This window comes from Pocillopora verrucosa, chromosome 1, assembly GCF_036669915.1.
Source record: "Pocillopora verrucosa isolate sample1 chromosome 1, ASM3666991v2, whole genome shotgun sequence".
NCBI classification, from domain to species: Eukaryota; Metazoa; Cnidaria; class Anthozoa; order Scleractinia; family Pocilloporidae; genus Pocillopora; species Pocillopora verrucosa.
The window spans coordinates 8885435-8901774 of NC_089312.1; the positions used below are offsets into that span (position 1 = coordinate 8885435).

The following is a 16340-nucleotide window of genomic DNA, read 5'->3' on the forward strand; positions in this document are numbered from 1 at the left end:
GATTCCTTTTAAACTCGCTGGTCGTATATTCGAAACTTAAACTGACCAACCAACGAACGGCTTCCTCGGAGTTTCCGTCCTGACCGCTTAAGGTACTACCGCTTATTGTTCGTTTTTATCGAGGACCATTCAATCGCATGGTTGAAAATGCACCTGTAGGTGACCACTTCAGGCGTTATCGTCTCTGTGCAACAAATTTTGCCTAAGTTTAGGATCCTTGGGTATTTACGCGACCCAAGAGATTGGAAGACATAAGCAACGTGGTATGGGGAGAGAAGAAAAGCGTCGCGCTGTTTTCAAAGTCTATGATGTTAATATCACTTTCTTTATCGTCTACTTTAACTTGTTCATTTTATGACTGAATATTTCCGAAAAAAGAGAAATAAACATATGAACACGGCTCTTAGGCAGCAGAGGTAGTTTTATGGCTGGTACGGGAGCAAAAAAGTTGTAATCTCTTGTACGGGAGACAAAAGCGCAAAAAGTGTGGTTTTCAAAAAGACAAGGAACGAGTCGTAAAATTTTTTGGCTCGCTCAGTTTTTGAACTTCGAATGTTGATAATGTTAAAGAGGGTTTCTTATATAGCTTACGCAACGTCAGTGCATGAAAGTGTCATTTTAAAAAGGACGCGAAATAGATTGAAACATCATTTTGGGTCAATCGGAAACGGTGCGGAAGTTTTTGTCTATGAAATGCCGTTTATGAAGTTGTAAACAAAAACATGCAACTAGAGGGCGAATGTTTGTGAGTTTGACCGTTTACGAAGCCGTTTTGGGCTCAAAGAAGTCTCAGAAGGAATTTCATGGTTAGTAAGAGAGATAACTGTACAAATAAGGTGTGATCGTAAAGATGCACAATGGGTAAAAAACGTCGATGAAGTCGCAGACAGAGTTTATCGAGTGGCGCATGCGTAAACAGTTTAAAAGAGCGCGATTACAAAAAGACGAGGAATGGGTGGAAAAACATTTGGCTCATTAAAAAAATGTTTGAACTTTGGACGATGATGGAGCCGCAGTAAAAGGTTATTTTGAAGCTAAGTTCGAGCGTCAGCTGTGCGAAAGAGAATGTTTTTCAAGCGCATAGTGGATCGAAAAACTTGTTTCCCGATGGACGCCGGCGCGAAGATTGAACTTTCTTAACTCCCTCTCATGTGTCATACATTTGATAAGCAACATTAAGATATGAAAAATAGAGTTTAATCTAGAAATGAGGAGGAGCATAGACAACATTTAAGAGGGGTGAGGATTTGAATCAATTATCTTGATTACCTGTTCATGCGTGTACCTTCATGGAAACGAAATTAGAGATCAAGGGACAAGAGTACTTTAATGAAAAACTATTTTTCTCCAATTCAATTCGGCCGGGGTTGTCTTAGAGACGTTAACATTTCAAATAAATCCCACCCTGAGACTACCACCTGGACCATCTCCAGAACTCGTGTTTAAGTTTAAGCTTTGAAACTAAAGGATATTCGTAAAGTTAATATCTTTTGCGGGGAAAGTTCTATAATAGAGCTCAATGCTTGAATAAGCTGTCTAAAGATAAAACTATAAGAATTTTCCAAAACTAAAACAAAAACTTGTACCCGGAATCGAAACTGGTATGTCACAGGCACACCATGATCCTAATAGATAACGCATATTTTAAAGCCAAAACATTCCTTGGTAAAATCACACCACCTCAGGAATATGAAACCTTATTATCGACTCAATGGGCTAAAGAGGGTTAAACAGCGAAGATTATTTACCAGTTATGTCATCATGTTGAACGAGTCGGTGACACATAGTGAGCATCATCGAATTGTATTGCTTGAATTAATTTAATAACTGGATCTAACCATGATAAACGACATTTTTTTATCCAGTTACCATGGTACACTTAAGTCCCCTAGGGATGTAGATAAGACTCTTACCGGACTCCAAATAAATATGAAATGTAAGTGGACTAAGTTGTACAAGAGAAGTTGCCAATCTAAGAAATATTGTATTGTTTTATATTTTTTGACAGGATGTTCAGATTCCAACTCATTCTGATAGGAAAGCCCATATCATGTCTCTATACATCGGCACGTGATTATAAAATCGTTAATGAATGTTCGTAAGCTAAAGAAACGTCATTCTTACAGATATTCCAGCCTTGTGTTGTTACTAAAGGCCCCTGCTGGCAAGTTCTGCAACTTGTTTTTGGACAAGTCCCTAGGAACAAATTAACAAATCAATTACCTATTTATGGAGGGAGTAAGTTTCTAAAGAAACTGTGGTGCTGCGTCGGTGGAAGAGTGTAACTTATTCGATAACGTAAATTAGCGATTTGCTCTGACGAACGGCTAACGCTTGAAACGTTATCAAATCAGTTGATTATACTAAATTACTTAATTATTTTATTTACTCCACTGGTAACCTGAATTGCCCAGCTTTTAAATATATAAGAGACTCGCACTGTCCGTATGGTGCTTGTTAATTTGAGCTTCACGTACAAATGAATCAGCTATGAGTTTTTCCTTTAACTTCAAACCATTTGCCGATCTCATAATGGCTGAAAAGATCTGATGAAATGTACATTCATAAGGATTATCCTTATGCCATTCACCTTTCGATCAAGCAGTGACCATTTAAACAAGATAACCTTTATCAACTAATGGATCAGTAAACCTCCTCAAACAATTCGGTTTGAACGTTTTAACCAATTCCACATCCACGAGGAATATCCGTAGTGAACAATTGCTTAACAAGTTTTGACCAGTTTTTTTGGCTCAAACGATTACCATAGCAACACTTCAGTCTACTACAATGTCATCTAGTTTTAGCTTTCCGTGTATATCACCCAAAAACGAGTTCGGTGAACCCAAGATTTGATTATTCAGTACCATTCAGCTTATCATGACTTAGCCCTTAAAAACTTTTAAAAATATCACTGGAATAAATTTGGAACCATAAATTATCGAAAAGCTATGATAGTGCTGAAACTATCTTACAAGCTTTTTTGTTTTCAAAGACTTAAACAAACCTACCTCTTTATGTTCTAATTGCAATTTAGCATGAAGAAAAGGCGTGATCAATAAACTCGCTTTTGAGTGACAAGCTCATACAGTTAAAATTAAGGTTGTTTTTAAAATACCGCATAGTTAAAATGGTAAATTTCTGCGGCACGGAATTAAAATGTCCCACCTCATTAAATCTTAGGTTTATGAAAAATAAGAAATCTTCTTAAAGCCTCCGTAACGGCCATGGGTTTTCGTAATGAGCTGACCAAAATACGATTTTCTTTCACTTGGCCTCGATCAAAGGGAGCGTGTACACTTGAAATGATTAATTATATACTAAAGATAATTTTCGAAAATACCAGAGCTTAATTTGACCAACGCTTTTGCTGTTTTACCAAAACCAGCAAATAAAAAATAAATAAATATGCAATGGTAATGATGCTCACGGAAACACCCGAAATGTTTTTGTGGCTAACTTAGAGGATAGTAAATACATGTAACAGTCAAGTTTTCCTCCACAGCAAGGATCAGAAGCAAGTGTTTATATTCTTAGACTAATTTCAATGCTGCGCTCAGAAGTAATTCTGTCTTACTTTGTGTAACAGCTTTAAGTGACTTCTTTCCCATGAATATAGAGGTTAGCTCCGAAGACTTAAACTGGGTCCGATCTACTACTTGGCTCTTAGCAATAAACTGATATGCTTCTCATGCAGAGCACTTTGTATAAAGCTGATCTAAGATATATCGACGATTCTCTGTTTAGTTCGAGTATTTTTACACTGAAATGGTAAGTGTTCTTTGAGTACGATATGAAATAATGAACTTAAGAAATTTACTGAAGTCCAAATTTTCAGCTGATCTCAATATCGTTTTCTTTTACTTATCTCGCCGTGTAACTTCCCAAGCTGCTTTACTTTAGACATTAAGTTTTTTTTACCTAAAAGTATTAAAGAGCCGGAAGAGAGCTTTAACATAATAGTTAAGATGGACGAATTGTTTCCAAGTTTATCATGGATGATCTATTTCCCATGTGAGGGTCATTTCGCCCGTCAGTGTTTATGTTCTACGTTCGGATCGAGCGAAAGAATAAATACTCTGATATTGATGGTCCGACATAGATACCTTATCAAAGTTTACTCATCACTCAGAAATTACATATCACATGGAGGTTATCTCTGGAAATACTTCGTTTATGTCCAAGAGAAATGATAGATTGACACTGATTTCGTTACTAGATTCAACGGGTTTTCTTTGTGAGGTTGTAGTTGCTGGTGTCGTTGTTTTTGTTGTCCTTTAACCGACTTAACATTTGCAGGTGGGCTGTGAGGTCTAACTTACTACAGCCATGATCAAGCTCAATGCGTGGATCTTTACGTGGAATAGCAGACATAATAATTTTTAAAGTGAATTTTGTAAATCAAAATGCTTGAATTTAGCTAATTTGCGAAATTCATGCAATTTGATTTGCGAAACGCACCCGAAGAACCTCACTGAATGAAACATTATTTTCCATCCGTTAATTTTCAATACAAAAGAAATTGACAAAGTCAATATGACTTACAGTTTTATCAGATTAGAATTTCTGCTGAAAACTTCCTTCGGCAAGTGCTTCAATTTGTTGTTTGATAGCGTGCTGCAACAAAAAAGAAAGTCAGTTTAAACTCAAATTGTGAAAGGATAATCAGCAGCTGGCAGAAAAACCGTCATCTATTTTTACCGAATGAGTGTCCAAAAAAAAAAGCCGGTAGAGAAACTCTTTATCGAAAGTAAAACAAAGTCAATATCTCAAACTCCTGCGTAAATCTGACTGAAAATTAACCTTTACAACATTTTCAAATACATTGAATATGCTTTCACCGGTTTTTTTACATTCTACGGTAAATCAGTTGGTTCTTCTTTCATTTCAACACTCTGAATGCAGATAGAAAGGGAAAATCACCCGACGCATCTGGTTCAACAGTTATGGAATGTAATTCTTGTTATTTCTCATGAAATTTCTTATAAAATTACAAACGACCATGAAATTATTTTGTCTTTCGTATAACCTTCTCGTACTTTAGGCAATCATTGTGCCACTTCCAAATTCGAACAGAGGCCAAATTTGAGGCTTAATCGTGAATTGGCTGAAAACGATTGCATTTTTCATATAAATTCTTATTAGCGCTGCCAAAATTTCATCCTTCTTGACGTACTTCTGTGGTGAGTTTTTCAAATGTAAGTCATCAACAAGATTAACAAATAACGACATGATTTTGAGTGCAATTTGATGTAAATAAGAGCACTTGTAAATCTGTCAAAGACGGACTCGTGCAATTTTGTTGTCTTTGAAAATTTTTTAGTATTTATTAACATCAAATTGCACTCGAAATCATGTCGTTACCTAAACTTATATGATGTTTGAAGAACTTACAGTTTTCCTGTAGCTCGGGGAATTTTCTCTGGAATTGACGTAAGCTGTTTCGTTCCACAGTCGGCCGATACTAAGTTCTTCATGTTACCTTTAAGGACTTTGCATTGGCACTGTTGAGGGCACTCTGACAAACAAAAACAGGCTTCCATTAAAAATTGATATTTGAATCATATCTGTTTGTTCGAATCAAATTGATGATGGCACGTTACAAAGTATATCATCCGTTTAGCTAAGCATTGTTCAAAATCATGCAAAACTAAAATGCTCTCTCATCGAAATGAAGACATATTTCACATCACATTTTTTATTTCTATTCAGCCGTTGGTGCAAAACAGCACATTATATGTTCGCACACCGAACAATCTTGTTTTTAAACCATTTAGCTGTCATCGTACACAAGACATGTTCAGATAAAATTTAAGCGGGAAAAATACGCTGTGGTCCGCTAGAGTAGTTTGGCGCACGCGATGGCAGGACATCTGACCCTCAGTTTTCGTTTGATGGAAACGAGGAATTTGAGTGACGTTTTTATTCGAAAACCTTTCGTTTTTATTCTGACTCGTACCCTGGGCCTGGCCACCGGACGCAATTTGGAGAACAATCGGCTTTAACGAGTACTTCTCCTTCCAATGGAATAATCGAGGCCAGCACAAGTGGCGCAAGCTGCAACCAAAAAGATCGACAGGAAAAAAGAAAGTGGAATACGATACATGGTCCCAAGCTCAAACCATGACTCCACCGAACGCGGAGACCTCGACTAAGGACGGTTTCGAAAGCGAGCTCTATTTAATAGAAGTCTTCGCCCTCTACGTCTAAGATTTGATACTAGCCGAATAGAAGCCTGCTGATAATGTACCAACAAGATAAAAAACGCAACGTTGTTTTGTAGAGAAAGAAAGCTGCGAAGATAATCATTCGATGACGATCCATTCTTGCTCAGTAATTCGAGCGAGATTTTTTTCTTTATCCTTCAGTAGAGGGAGATGGGTTCGTGATTGACGAATGTGTCAATCAACGAAGTTTTGATCAAAGGATACTAGTTCGATGCGACTCGGCCCTTAAATTCTCTATTTCAAATAGATTCAAATAGACCGACTGACTAATCTTCTATTTCCTTATGTGACGTATGCGGGGAACGACTTAAAGATGGCTATCCTAACCGAAAAAAGGCTCTCACTTTTCTATACACTGATTTTATTGTGTGCATTGCCTCTTGCATAGTTGAAGTAATGGAGAATGCGTTTAGGTTAGCAATGGGTACCGTCAACTAATCACTTTTCAAATGAAAATTAACAGCAGGTGTTTGCATCTCTTTCTGGTCGCTACATTTGAGCTCAGGGGAAAACCACACTGACGTCACTTGCGACTTTTTGCTAGTTGTTTATTTATCCATTCTGAACAATTTTGCGATTATTCAATAGTTTGAACAGCACAGTTTTTGATGGCATCACAATAAAAGTTGTTAAATGCAGATCGATTGCAGACAGTATTATTTCCAACACGCTTTGTCACGTGAGAAAGGGAAAATCAGTTCGCCATTTTTTTATGTTATTTGGATTAGTTTCTCAGCGTGATCAACCGATAAAAAACAATTTATATACAACAATTCAATTTTTTTCCTTTCTTAAATTGATATAAATCAATTAATAATGGTCAGAAATCGATGAAAACCAAACAGTAACAAAATATGAGGAATAGAATATTTGAGACCTGGTTTGATTCTCTCTCTAACGTAGAGAAAGATCAAGACATGATATACTTCTTTGAAAAAACCGCACTATGGAGTTCTTCCTAAATGGTTTACCAGTCCTTGAAGTCCTAAATGTAATAACTGTCCTAAATGTAATAAAGTCCTAAATGTAATAACATTTGGTCCTAAATGTAAAAAAGTCCTACGCGGCAAATGTGTCGTCAACGTAGCGTAACCAAAGCGGTATGGTTTGTCGGCAACTTGCAACATCGAGGAACGCGCCCTACATCAAAGGCACCTCTGAGGCTATCGCGCGGATCCTACAACCTTACAACATTCGCGTAGCTCACAAGCCTATTACTACTTTACGACATTTACTGACCAACGTTAAAGACAAAGACCAACCCAACAACAGACAGGGAGCGATTTATAAGATCGAATGCTCCGACTCCTCCTATATTGGTGAGACTGGTAGAGACCTTAACACGCGACCAACTCAACACAAACGAGCAACTAGAAATGGCGATGTAAACAATCACATTTCTGAACATCACCGACAAACTAATCACAGAATCGACTGGGACTCTGCTAAATGCTTAACCTACAGTACAAACTATTTTCAACGACTGACTTTGGAAAGCTGGTTTACCAACTTAGAACAGACGCCTCTCAACAGATGTCAACAACTACCGGCACCTTACAAACGACTCATTAACGACGTGAACAAACCGACCAACAGACCGACCAACAACAGACGGATCGAAACCGACCAATGACTGTTTACAAACTCTACACGAGTCTTCCAGCCAATCACATCTCGGCTAAACAGACCAATCACGTTCAACAGAGCAGACTTTATAACATCATCGACTGACAACTACTCTACACTTGACTCTGAAGATGACTTCCGCACAGGTTGTCGAAACGTCAGTCACCAACAACAGTTCTTTTCAGAACTACACTCACCCGGACGATCACACTATACGAACTACTGATACTCCTGGGTTCAAACCATTTACTTCACAAATTTACTACAATTGATGATGAACTTGCATGCTATTGTTGATGTTATCGTTCATGTTAAAGTCTTTAGAAGTGATGCACCATTTTAGAGCAGTTTGAATGATTTCGCTGTGTCACATGTTAATCGAAAAGAAAATTATTGTTATCGGTAGCGTTATTGAAATTTTGCACATCAATGTTATTCAGTGTCAATTGATTATAATGAAGCATTTGAGTTCATTTTTAAGAATGACTATCCTGATTTATTCAATTTTGAACCTGGGGTGTTGCATTTCCAGCCCTTTATGGCTTTACTCCACCTCAGTAATCAGTTCATGTACCATATGACTATAAGTGGAAACTGTTGAGCTTTCTTTTTTCATTCATATATTTATCTATTCATTTTCTCCCCTCAAGGCGGGGAGAAGGTGAAGACAAAAAATTAAATATAAACTTGAGATCAACTTTAAAATGTATGTTTTCCTAATATTTCGGTTCGGGAACTGATGAACCCGTCATAAAGGGCTAAAGGGAAAAAATGAATGGTGAATGGTTCATTAGACCGCCAACTGACCATCATGTGTTGAATGGTGTAGCTCAATGGTTCTATTTGACTCTTGCGTGGAAAAAAGGCAACATGTCAAGACCTGTAATCGTGAAATGGGATAACATATCATTGGTCAGTCGATATCTTGCTCTGCAAGTCACATTATCATATAGCTAGCATCGCACGCGGGCAAGATGAAGTGAATCCTGTGTTCTGATTGGCTACCTTAGCGGGCATGATGGGCCCACCCTCGCCCGTTCGGGATCCCCCGTATTGATCCCACGCAAGAAAACTTACAAAGTTCGTAACTTTTGGACAATGTTTTCATATATACATAGAAAAAATAAACGACCCTCTTGGGTTTATTGTGCTGCAAACATAGTTGGCTTTCACTATCGGCTCTCGAAATAAACAGGCCATTCTTGATTCTTATCAAAGCGAAATCTTTTGCTATACAATGAATCCTTTAACGATTAAGCCAAGAGAATATAAACTCTCTTGTATGGTCAAGATTACTGGATATTAGCCTCGTTCTTTTTCTACTTTTTTATGGACCGTGACTTCGTCTCAGTCCATAAAAACGCAAAAAAAAAAAAAAGAACTCGGCCAATATAGAGCCATTTTGACCTCACGTTCGGTCAATAACGCATATGAATATATTTTATGCAAACCCGTACAAATCTGGCAAGGGAAGACAGTACAAAAAATGCCTTTCTGAGCCCAAAATTTGTCTAACGTATAAGTCGGTGGACTTCTTTTTCCTTGTAATTTGGTTCATCAAGTGTTAACTTCAGCACTGAGGACAGAAGTATTTCGTCAAAATCTGTTACACTTAAGAGTCTGAGCCAATGATATAGAGAGAGCTATTAGTCAACGTTCTCGTTGCTTCTGCGTCCGTCAATTTGATGCCAAAAGCACATCAGTATTAGAATAAGGTTTTGTAGCCAGTGCTTCTCAACCTACGTCTTTAACAAATAAAAGGCCGCTGATTAATATCAGTGAGCCCGCAATATCCCATAAATATTGGTCAGAGGATTCTTTGGTGCAACAGCTGTCACTTTAACATCTCGATGTTAGCGCAGTTAAACGATTGCATAGGAGGCTTATTACATTTAGGACCGAACGTTATTACATTTGGGGCTTTATTACATTTAGGACCAAATGTCATTACATTTAAGACTTTATTACATTTAGGACAGTTATTACATTTAGGACTTCAACAGTCCCCCTCATGATGTAACAGATTGCATATCTGACTTCCAGTACAATTTCAAACACGAGGCTCTTTCTATTCCTTCTTTGGCTGCTAAGTTAGATACAACGGCTGCTACAACTTCGTTTCCCAAGACTTCTTTCACAATGTTTATGAGAAAAACACTGCTCTAGAATGTATTCAATAAATAATCTGCTTAGAGCAAGGCGAGGGTAATCTATTTGTGACAAGATGGTACCTTAGACAAGAAAATCCACGTTGTTTGTTGAAAGACAAAACAGTGGCTATTAAAAAGACGCAATTATTGTAAACAAGTCGTCTCTTTGTCATGGTACATTGAATGAACGCTGCTCTCTTAGATGCAGCGCTTTTCAATATCCTTGCTCTTTCATGTGGCCCTTTTTCTTGGGCAGCGGTCCATCGAGTCAATTAACAATTTTTTAAAAGCAAAAGCATCAAAACTAACCTTTTAATAATTTGAAAAATAGATACTTAGTTATTTTGCGTTTCACTTCATAAATATGACTTTCAGGTTACCCTTGAAAAACATTGTAGAAGTTTTATTCTAAAACCAAAAATCCTAAAATTGACTCAAGACAAAGAGTAAGGTTTACCAAAAGCACACACAACAACTGAGATCCCCTTGAAGTAAAGAAGTAACTTGAGACTTACTCTCGACAACAGGACTGATGTTTTTCCTCTTCAGCTGGCCATGGTCGTCCACTTCGCAACTGTACTTTGTATTTCTTTCTTCTTCAGTGACATTAATTTGAAGTCGCACACTAGTGCTGTTTTGCACAACAGCGTCATTCTTTCTCCAAACAATGTGAGGAGCTGGTCCACCTTTCGCCGGGCACCACAGAGATGACAAATGGTTGAGCAGGAAAAACTGAGTCTTTGCAACGTTTTCTAGGTCGGTGGGAACTAAGCACAAACATGAATATATGTTATTCGCCAGCCGGGAGGTCCGTATTGGAATAAACTATGCCCGAGGTCTGGAGTACCGCCTGAGACAGTAGGCCAAGGGCGGTACTCACCTTAGGCTGGTGAATAATATTTTTATCTTTTTCCTCAAACTTAACGAAATTCTTTCCAAAAGAACCCGAATGATTAAGGGTTTTATTTACGGCAAGATCTTCATAAACTGAACAACTTTTGAGTGAGTAAATGGTAGTTAAAATAGAGGTGATGCAAATTAAAGAGAGAAGCTTCACGTAACATTTTCATTTGCGAAATGATAAAGGTGATTTAAAAGGCTTCCAACAAACTTTGAAACATTATTTTTACAAGTATCTGTCACAATCTGACTCCTGTCAACTAAAGAGAGCGTTAGAAAAAAAAGGGCATATTCACCTTTGAAAAAACAACGGAACTAGTTTGGCAAGGACTGTCACGACAATGTTTTCTTCAAAAACAGTCAATGATCTTACGGAAAGTATCATTCACTCATATCGACGATTAATGAATGTACGAAGATTTATCTCTGTTCAGCAAGTAAATGGCAAAGAAAGTAATAGTAAATAAATTCAAATCTTTTATTTTGAAGTTGTGAGAGTTTGCCCGTTTGTTTGCTGCAATTGCAGTCGCGTGTGTAAATCTGGTCTTTCCTCCATAAAAAGTTAATTCGAATAAGACACTTCAACAAGACACAAGGGAGTTTAATGCGGCTTTTTCTCGTTGAATTACTTCAGTTTCTGTTGTACAATTTACGGTTCAAATGTCCAAATTGAACGGGCTTTTCTGTCAACCAAAGTGATTTGAGAGAGCGAAAAGTGATGATTAATGAGTTATTCATCGGCTTGAGGTAGTAACCGACGTCTTTGCGTAAAAATACTTCTCAGCCGGAAAAACGAGATAAATTTATGAATAATGGCAGCGAAGGTGGGGATGTACTCAGCGACTGACGAAAGCGTTACCGTGCCCGTGGGCAGAGATAGGAAAATACGGACCGCGCTAAGAACCAATTAGATTGCAGGATTCGTTACCGTGCCCTCTTAGAAAAAAATAATAAGAAATATCCAGAATAAATTATACCGATCAGAAAATCAAAACATTTGAACCTAAGAATACTTACCTGTTGCATTTAGTGCTTTTCCCTCATAACTGCTCTTTTGCCAGTGTCTACGGTGAGGTGAAAATCTTAACCTCACGTTATGTCCACTGGATCGTACAGTAACACCACTAATGTATCTTCCACAAAATACACCCAAAAGATTTCCAGACTGATTATACCCATCACGGATCTCAAGATATTCCTCATCAGCACAAGGTGCTCCAGTTAAGTTATAGTCCAGCAATAGGTCCAATTCTATTTTCACATATTGCCCTTTTTCTACATGAAGACGGTGGGTTGTATCAAAGTCTGGGATATATCGGGAGTATACTTCTGCAATTATTGCAACTGCAACAAAGAACATAATTTCACAGAGGAATTAGCAAACATTCTTTGCACAGTTAGTTCATTAATGACTTTCTATCTCGTTTTTTTAAGCCTCCGTTATTGTGAGCTTAAACGACAATGTAACATCATTAATAAATATGATAAACTTTGAGGTTAGCTTCATAGGAAAATTTTCCCTGTACTTTTCTGGTACACCTGAAATATAAGGAGGATTTATTCTTCATAAATCGGTGAGCATGTCAACCCTTTAAGTCAGTAATTAAGAACTGATTCATGCTGCGCCACTTGAGTCAAATGTCAACGGTTATCTCTGTGGTAAGCATGGATTTCACACGTAATCTTCGCACAAATAACACTGTTCTTGTTAAGAGCCAAAACTACTATGGTGTGTCTCATGCTCGCTCGTGAAAACTACAGGTCTTAAACAAGCGCAGCCGACTTACCAAAAACAAAAATTAAAGTCCGCATGTTAGACATCTTTCCTAGGAAGAAAAGTAAATGAGTGTTAAAATAAATTTAAAGCTATTTTATATGTAAGCCTTAACTCGGCACCTCAGCATATCGATACGTTGTATACGTTGCGATTCAGTATCATCATCGGCTTCGACCTTATTTTCTTTGTCTCGTGATTGGACCAGAATATTCATGCTTTAACGACTGAGCGTTCCCCGGCCACTGTACGTGGCTATATCATGCGGTGAGTGTTTACACTATTTTACTATTTTATTTTACTTAAAATGGAACTTGCAGGTTAGTTAATATTCCTGCAATAAATATTGTTCAATTTAAATTTTTAATGCTGTTTCCAAACATTTCTTGTTATTAGGAGACTTATAGCAACATCCGGCATATTTCCATTGACTACTATTTTATCATTGTGTCACACCGACCCCAATTCTAGTAGTATTCCATACAGTGTTCTTTATGAAAAAGTTGCGTCGATAAATGAAATAAAAATTCGTCGTCGTCACAATTTTATTAAGAAGTCAGTTACTCATATAACGACACAAAGCGCTATGTTCTCTTATCCTCGTTTTTTTTTCCCTTATATTTTTCTCCGGCAGTGTAGCGTAAGACCCTACTTAAATTAATTTCATCAACAGTTATAATACAAAAAAAGCTTCAAGATTACCTGAATAATGTTTGTTTCATTTCTCCGCTAGAGTGTTTTATGCTGCAGTCGCATTTATCAACACAACAAATATTTTATTCAAGTATATATTAATAAAACCCTAACAGATGTTTCAAGCTGGTGGATTTATACGTAAGTTGCTAAAGTGGAGGCTCGAAATATATTTATCTCAGGTAGCCTCTGAAGAAGAGTTTCTCAATGTACCTAACAAATCTGAACTGGAAAAAAAAGATAAAAACAAAAACAGTGTTCGCACTAATTGTGACAAAATAATAACGTAAATCATTTTATTTTGAGGAGAAAATCTTTTACACAATGATGTCAGCCTCTGGCCCTTCCTGTCATTTCCTCTTTGTTTAATAATTAGCACTTCAAATGCCTCATTCTTATTTTGGAAAGGAAGTTTTAACACCCGCTAATACTTCATCCTAATCTGTGAATCAAAACATTTATACCTTCAACTTTGTAAACTGGAAATCGATTGCAAGACTCGATGTCTTAAGTTAAGCACTGTTCAAATGCAAGACTAACCTTTAATATAGTTGTAAGTTATATTAAAGAAACTGTAGTATTATATAGTTGAAAACAGGCTAGGTAAACAAACTTGTTTTCCTCTTTCCAAGAGCTAACAATATGAAAAATAATTTGAGTTATAGCGGCGCAACCCTTTGGAATAGCTTACCCTGTAACATTAGAAAGTCTGGTTCATTAAACCAATTTAAACGCCTTCCCCATCATAATTTTTAAACACACCAGTTATGGAAATCAAGCTTTTAAGTGGCACATTGTTGTAAGTTAATATAATGTTAAGATAAGGATTTTTAGGTTCTTAGGATATTAGTCACTGTATTGGAATTTTTTGTACCTGATGAATGTTTTTTACCGCGTATAAATAATGATTAAATAAATAAATAAAGTTGACGAGAAAAAAAAGGAAACGAACTAAGTGACCATAATGACGATGACAAACGTTAATGTTTTCACCTTAACGAGAGCGAATTCAAAGATAACACGATGAAAAAGCATGTTAACAATGTTATATATTATTCTTTTGTGCCTCTGTGTATTCACGTGCTCTTCTGTATTTTAACCCCTGTTTATTGGTCCTTTTGTCCCAGTAAATTTGCTGAAAATTGTTATTAGGCTACCTTATCTAAACCTATATTGAAGAAAATAAGCACCCGAGTGACATTTGTTATAATTGAAGATCTGCACATGAAACCCACGCGGAATCTAAACGCATGCAATTTAATTATTTCCCTATAGAAAATTCAAATCACAGAAAAAGGCTCTCAACATTTAATGACAACAAAATCTCTAGGATATGTGTGATTCTTTGGGAGGCCGTGGAAGACGTCACTGTAATGTTCACATATTTTGTTGCACTTCTTCTCCTACCCAAGAACTTGACGCAGAATTCAGTTATTATTGTTTGCCCAACTTTCTCAATTTTGATCAGCTTAACAAGACATTTCATGTAGAAATCAGGCTTGTTGACAATTTTAAATTGTTGAAAATTGAATTATCAGTAAAAATTCATTTAAGTGTTCGCATGAGCGTATGTCTGTGTTCAGCTGAACGCAGGGAAAGTGAATGAGAAACTTTAGAGGGAATTGTTTGTCTCAGCTGGTTATTTTGCTCCAAGTTTTACTGGTGTCAAGGCTTTCTGAGTTTTTCTTTACTCCATACTCATTAGAAATATTAGTAAATAGTGAATCTTTCCAAAAATGCCACAATGTTATCTGCAAAACGGGACCATCTCAGTCATGAGAGGACCTGCGGACATACTACAAAGACACAAAGAAAGTGAGAGAAGCTCTGCCATAAGCAGCCGAGACTTGAGAATTTTAATCAGAACTTTCCGTGGGAAAATTGGACTCTGAAAAACCGTGAATTGTTTGGCTGAATAGCAATCATTTTCAGTATGGCAGAGGGCGGGGGGCGAAAGAATACTTGGAAATAACAATTGACGAGAGTAGGGGTCTAAAGGTATAGTCAAGAGGTTCTCTTCAAGGATCTTTCCCTGTTAACAACCAATTTCATATCAAGTGACCGGTTTATTTCTAAAAATGCGGAAGTCAACCTAAGTCAAAACCATATAAATATACAATTGAAAAATGAAAAAATTCCTTGGTTATTTAGACAAAAAAAAAGAACCTGATCAGTCCAGCGTATATCATAAAAGTGGATTTCTGTTTGCTGCTAAAAAATGTAATGTAATTGTCTCCCGGCCTTCTATTGAGGGATGCATGCTTAAATAACGTCGCCAAATTTGCCAACGCAAAAATCATTCTATTGTCAAATCAGTTGATAAAAAATCCCACACAGATGTTTAAAGCTGCGCAAGTAATAAACGTAGAGGTTGTCTCATTTTAAATTCACTTTGGGTAGTTTATACATCCCTAAAGCTTTTTTAAATTTACTTATGTGGCCTAAAATAATTAAGTCTACAAGACCAGGATTCAAATAGTCAAATACCCAAATGATGCCCTTAGAAAATAATTTTAAGAAAGTTGAACATCCCAAAGAACACAAAATAAAATTCAACCCAGTCATCAGTTTGTAACCACAGTAAAAAATCACTGTGGCTATATGTATTGCACATCTCCATTCAGCATAATCTTAATTAAAAGTCAGATATATAACTATTTTTCATTTTTCAAGATTTAACAGTTCAGTTTGTTGTTAACTAATCCTCCGAGTTCGTTTATACTATCAGGCGGCCCTTATCCTTAGAATAAAATATTCAAAACTGTAGTAAACAAAATTAGACAATCATCTTTCACTTCCACATGTTTAGTTAGAATTTGAATAACAAAGGGATTTTCCATCATAATCTTATCTTTGGGAGAAACCTTAGCAAGATGTCAACGATGCATGTTATTTTACTTTTCTGTCGATTTACTAATTGCAAAAAAGTTCAATGGTTTATTCTATTACATTTCCTAGAACAAAGAAACA

At 36.7% G+C, this 16340-nt stretch overlaps 1 protein-coding gene across 1 annotated transcript; it reads right to left on the reverse strand.

Annotated features, from left to right (window-relative positions):
- Window positions 1–1567: 1567 nt before the first annotated feature.
- Window positions 1568–13436, reverse strand: LOC131773723 (uncharacterized). Its single transcript, XM_066170137.1, has 7 exons — window positions 13380–13436; window positions 12691–12729; window positions 11921–12247; window positions 10519–10770; window positions 5395–5518; window positions 4546–4617; window positions 1568–2196 (listed from the first exon to the last, which is right to left on the reverse strand). The coding sequence occupies exons 2-7, from the start codon at window positions 12722–12724 to the stop codon at window positions 2121–2123; spliced, it is 885 nt and encodes a 294-aa protein (XP_066026234.1). The 5' UTR covers window positions 12725–12729; window positions 13380–13436; the 3' UTR covers window positions 1568–2120.
- Window positions 13437–16340: the final 2904 nt, after the last annotated feature.

Excerpts from the sequence above, each read along its gene's own strand:
- LOC131773723 (XM_066170137.1), bottom strand. The coding sequence starts at position 12,724 with ATGTCTAACATGCGGACTTTAATTTTTGTTTTTG. Across the intron at positions 12,248-12,690 it reads GACTTTAATTTTTGTTTTTG|TTGCAATAATTGCAGAAGTA; the intron begins GTAAGTCGGCTG and ends TCTTTGTTGCAG. Across the intron at positions 2,197-4,545 it reads AATTCTAATCTGATAAAACT|GGACTTGTCCAAAAACAAGT; the intron begins GTAAGTCATATT and ends ATTTGTTCCTAG.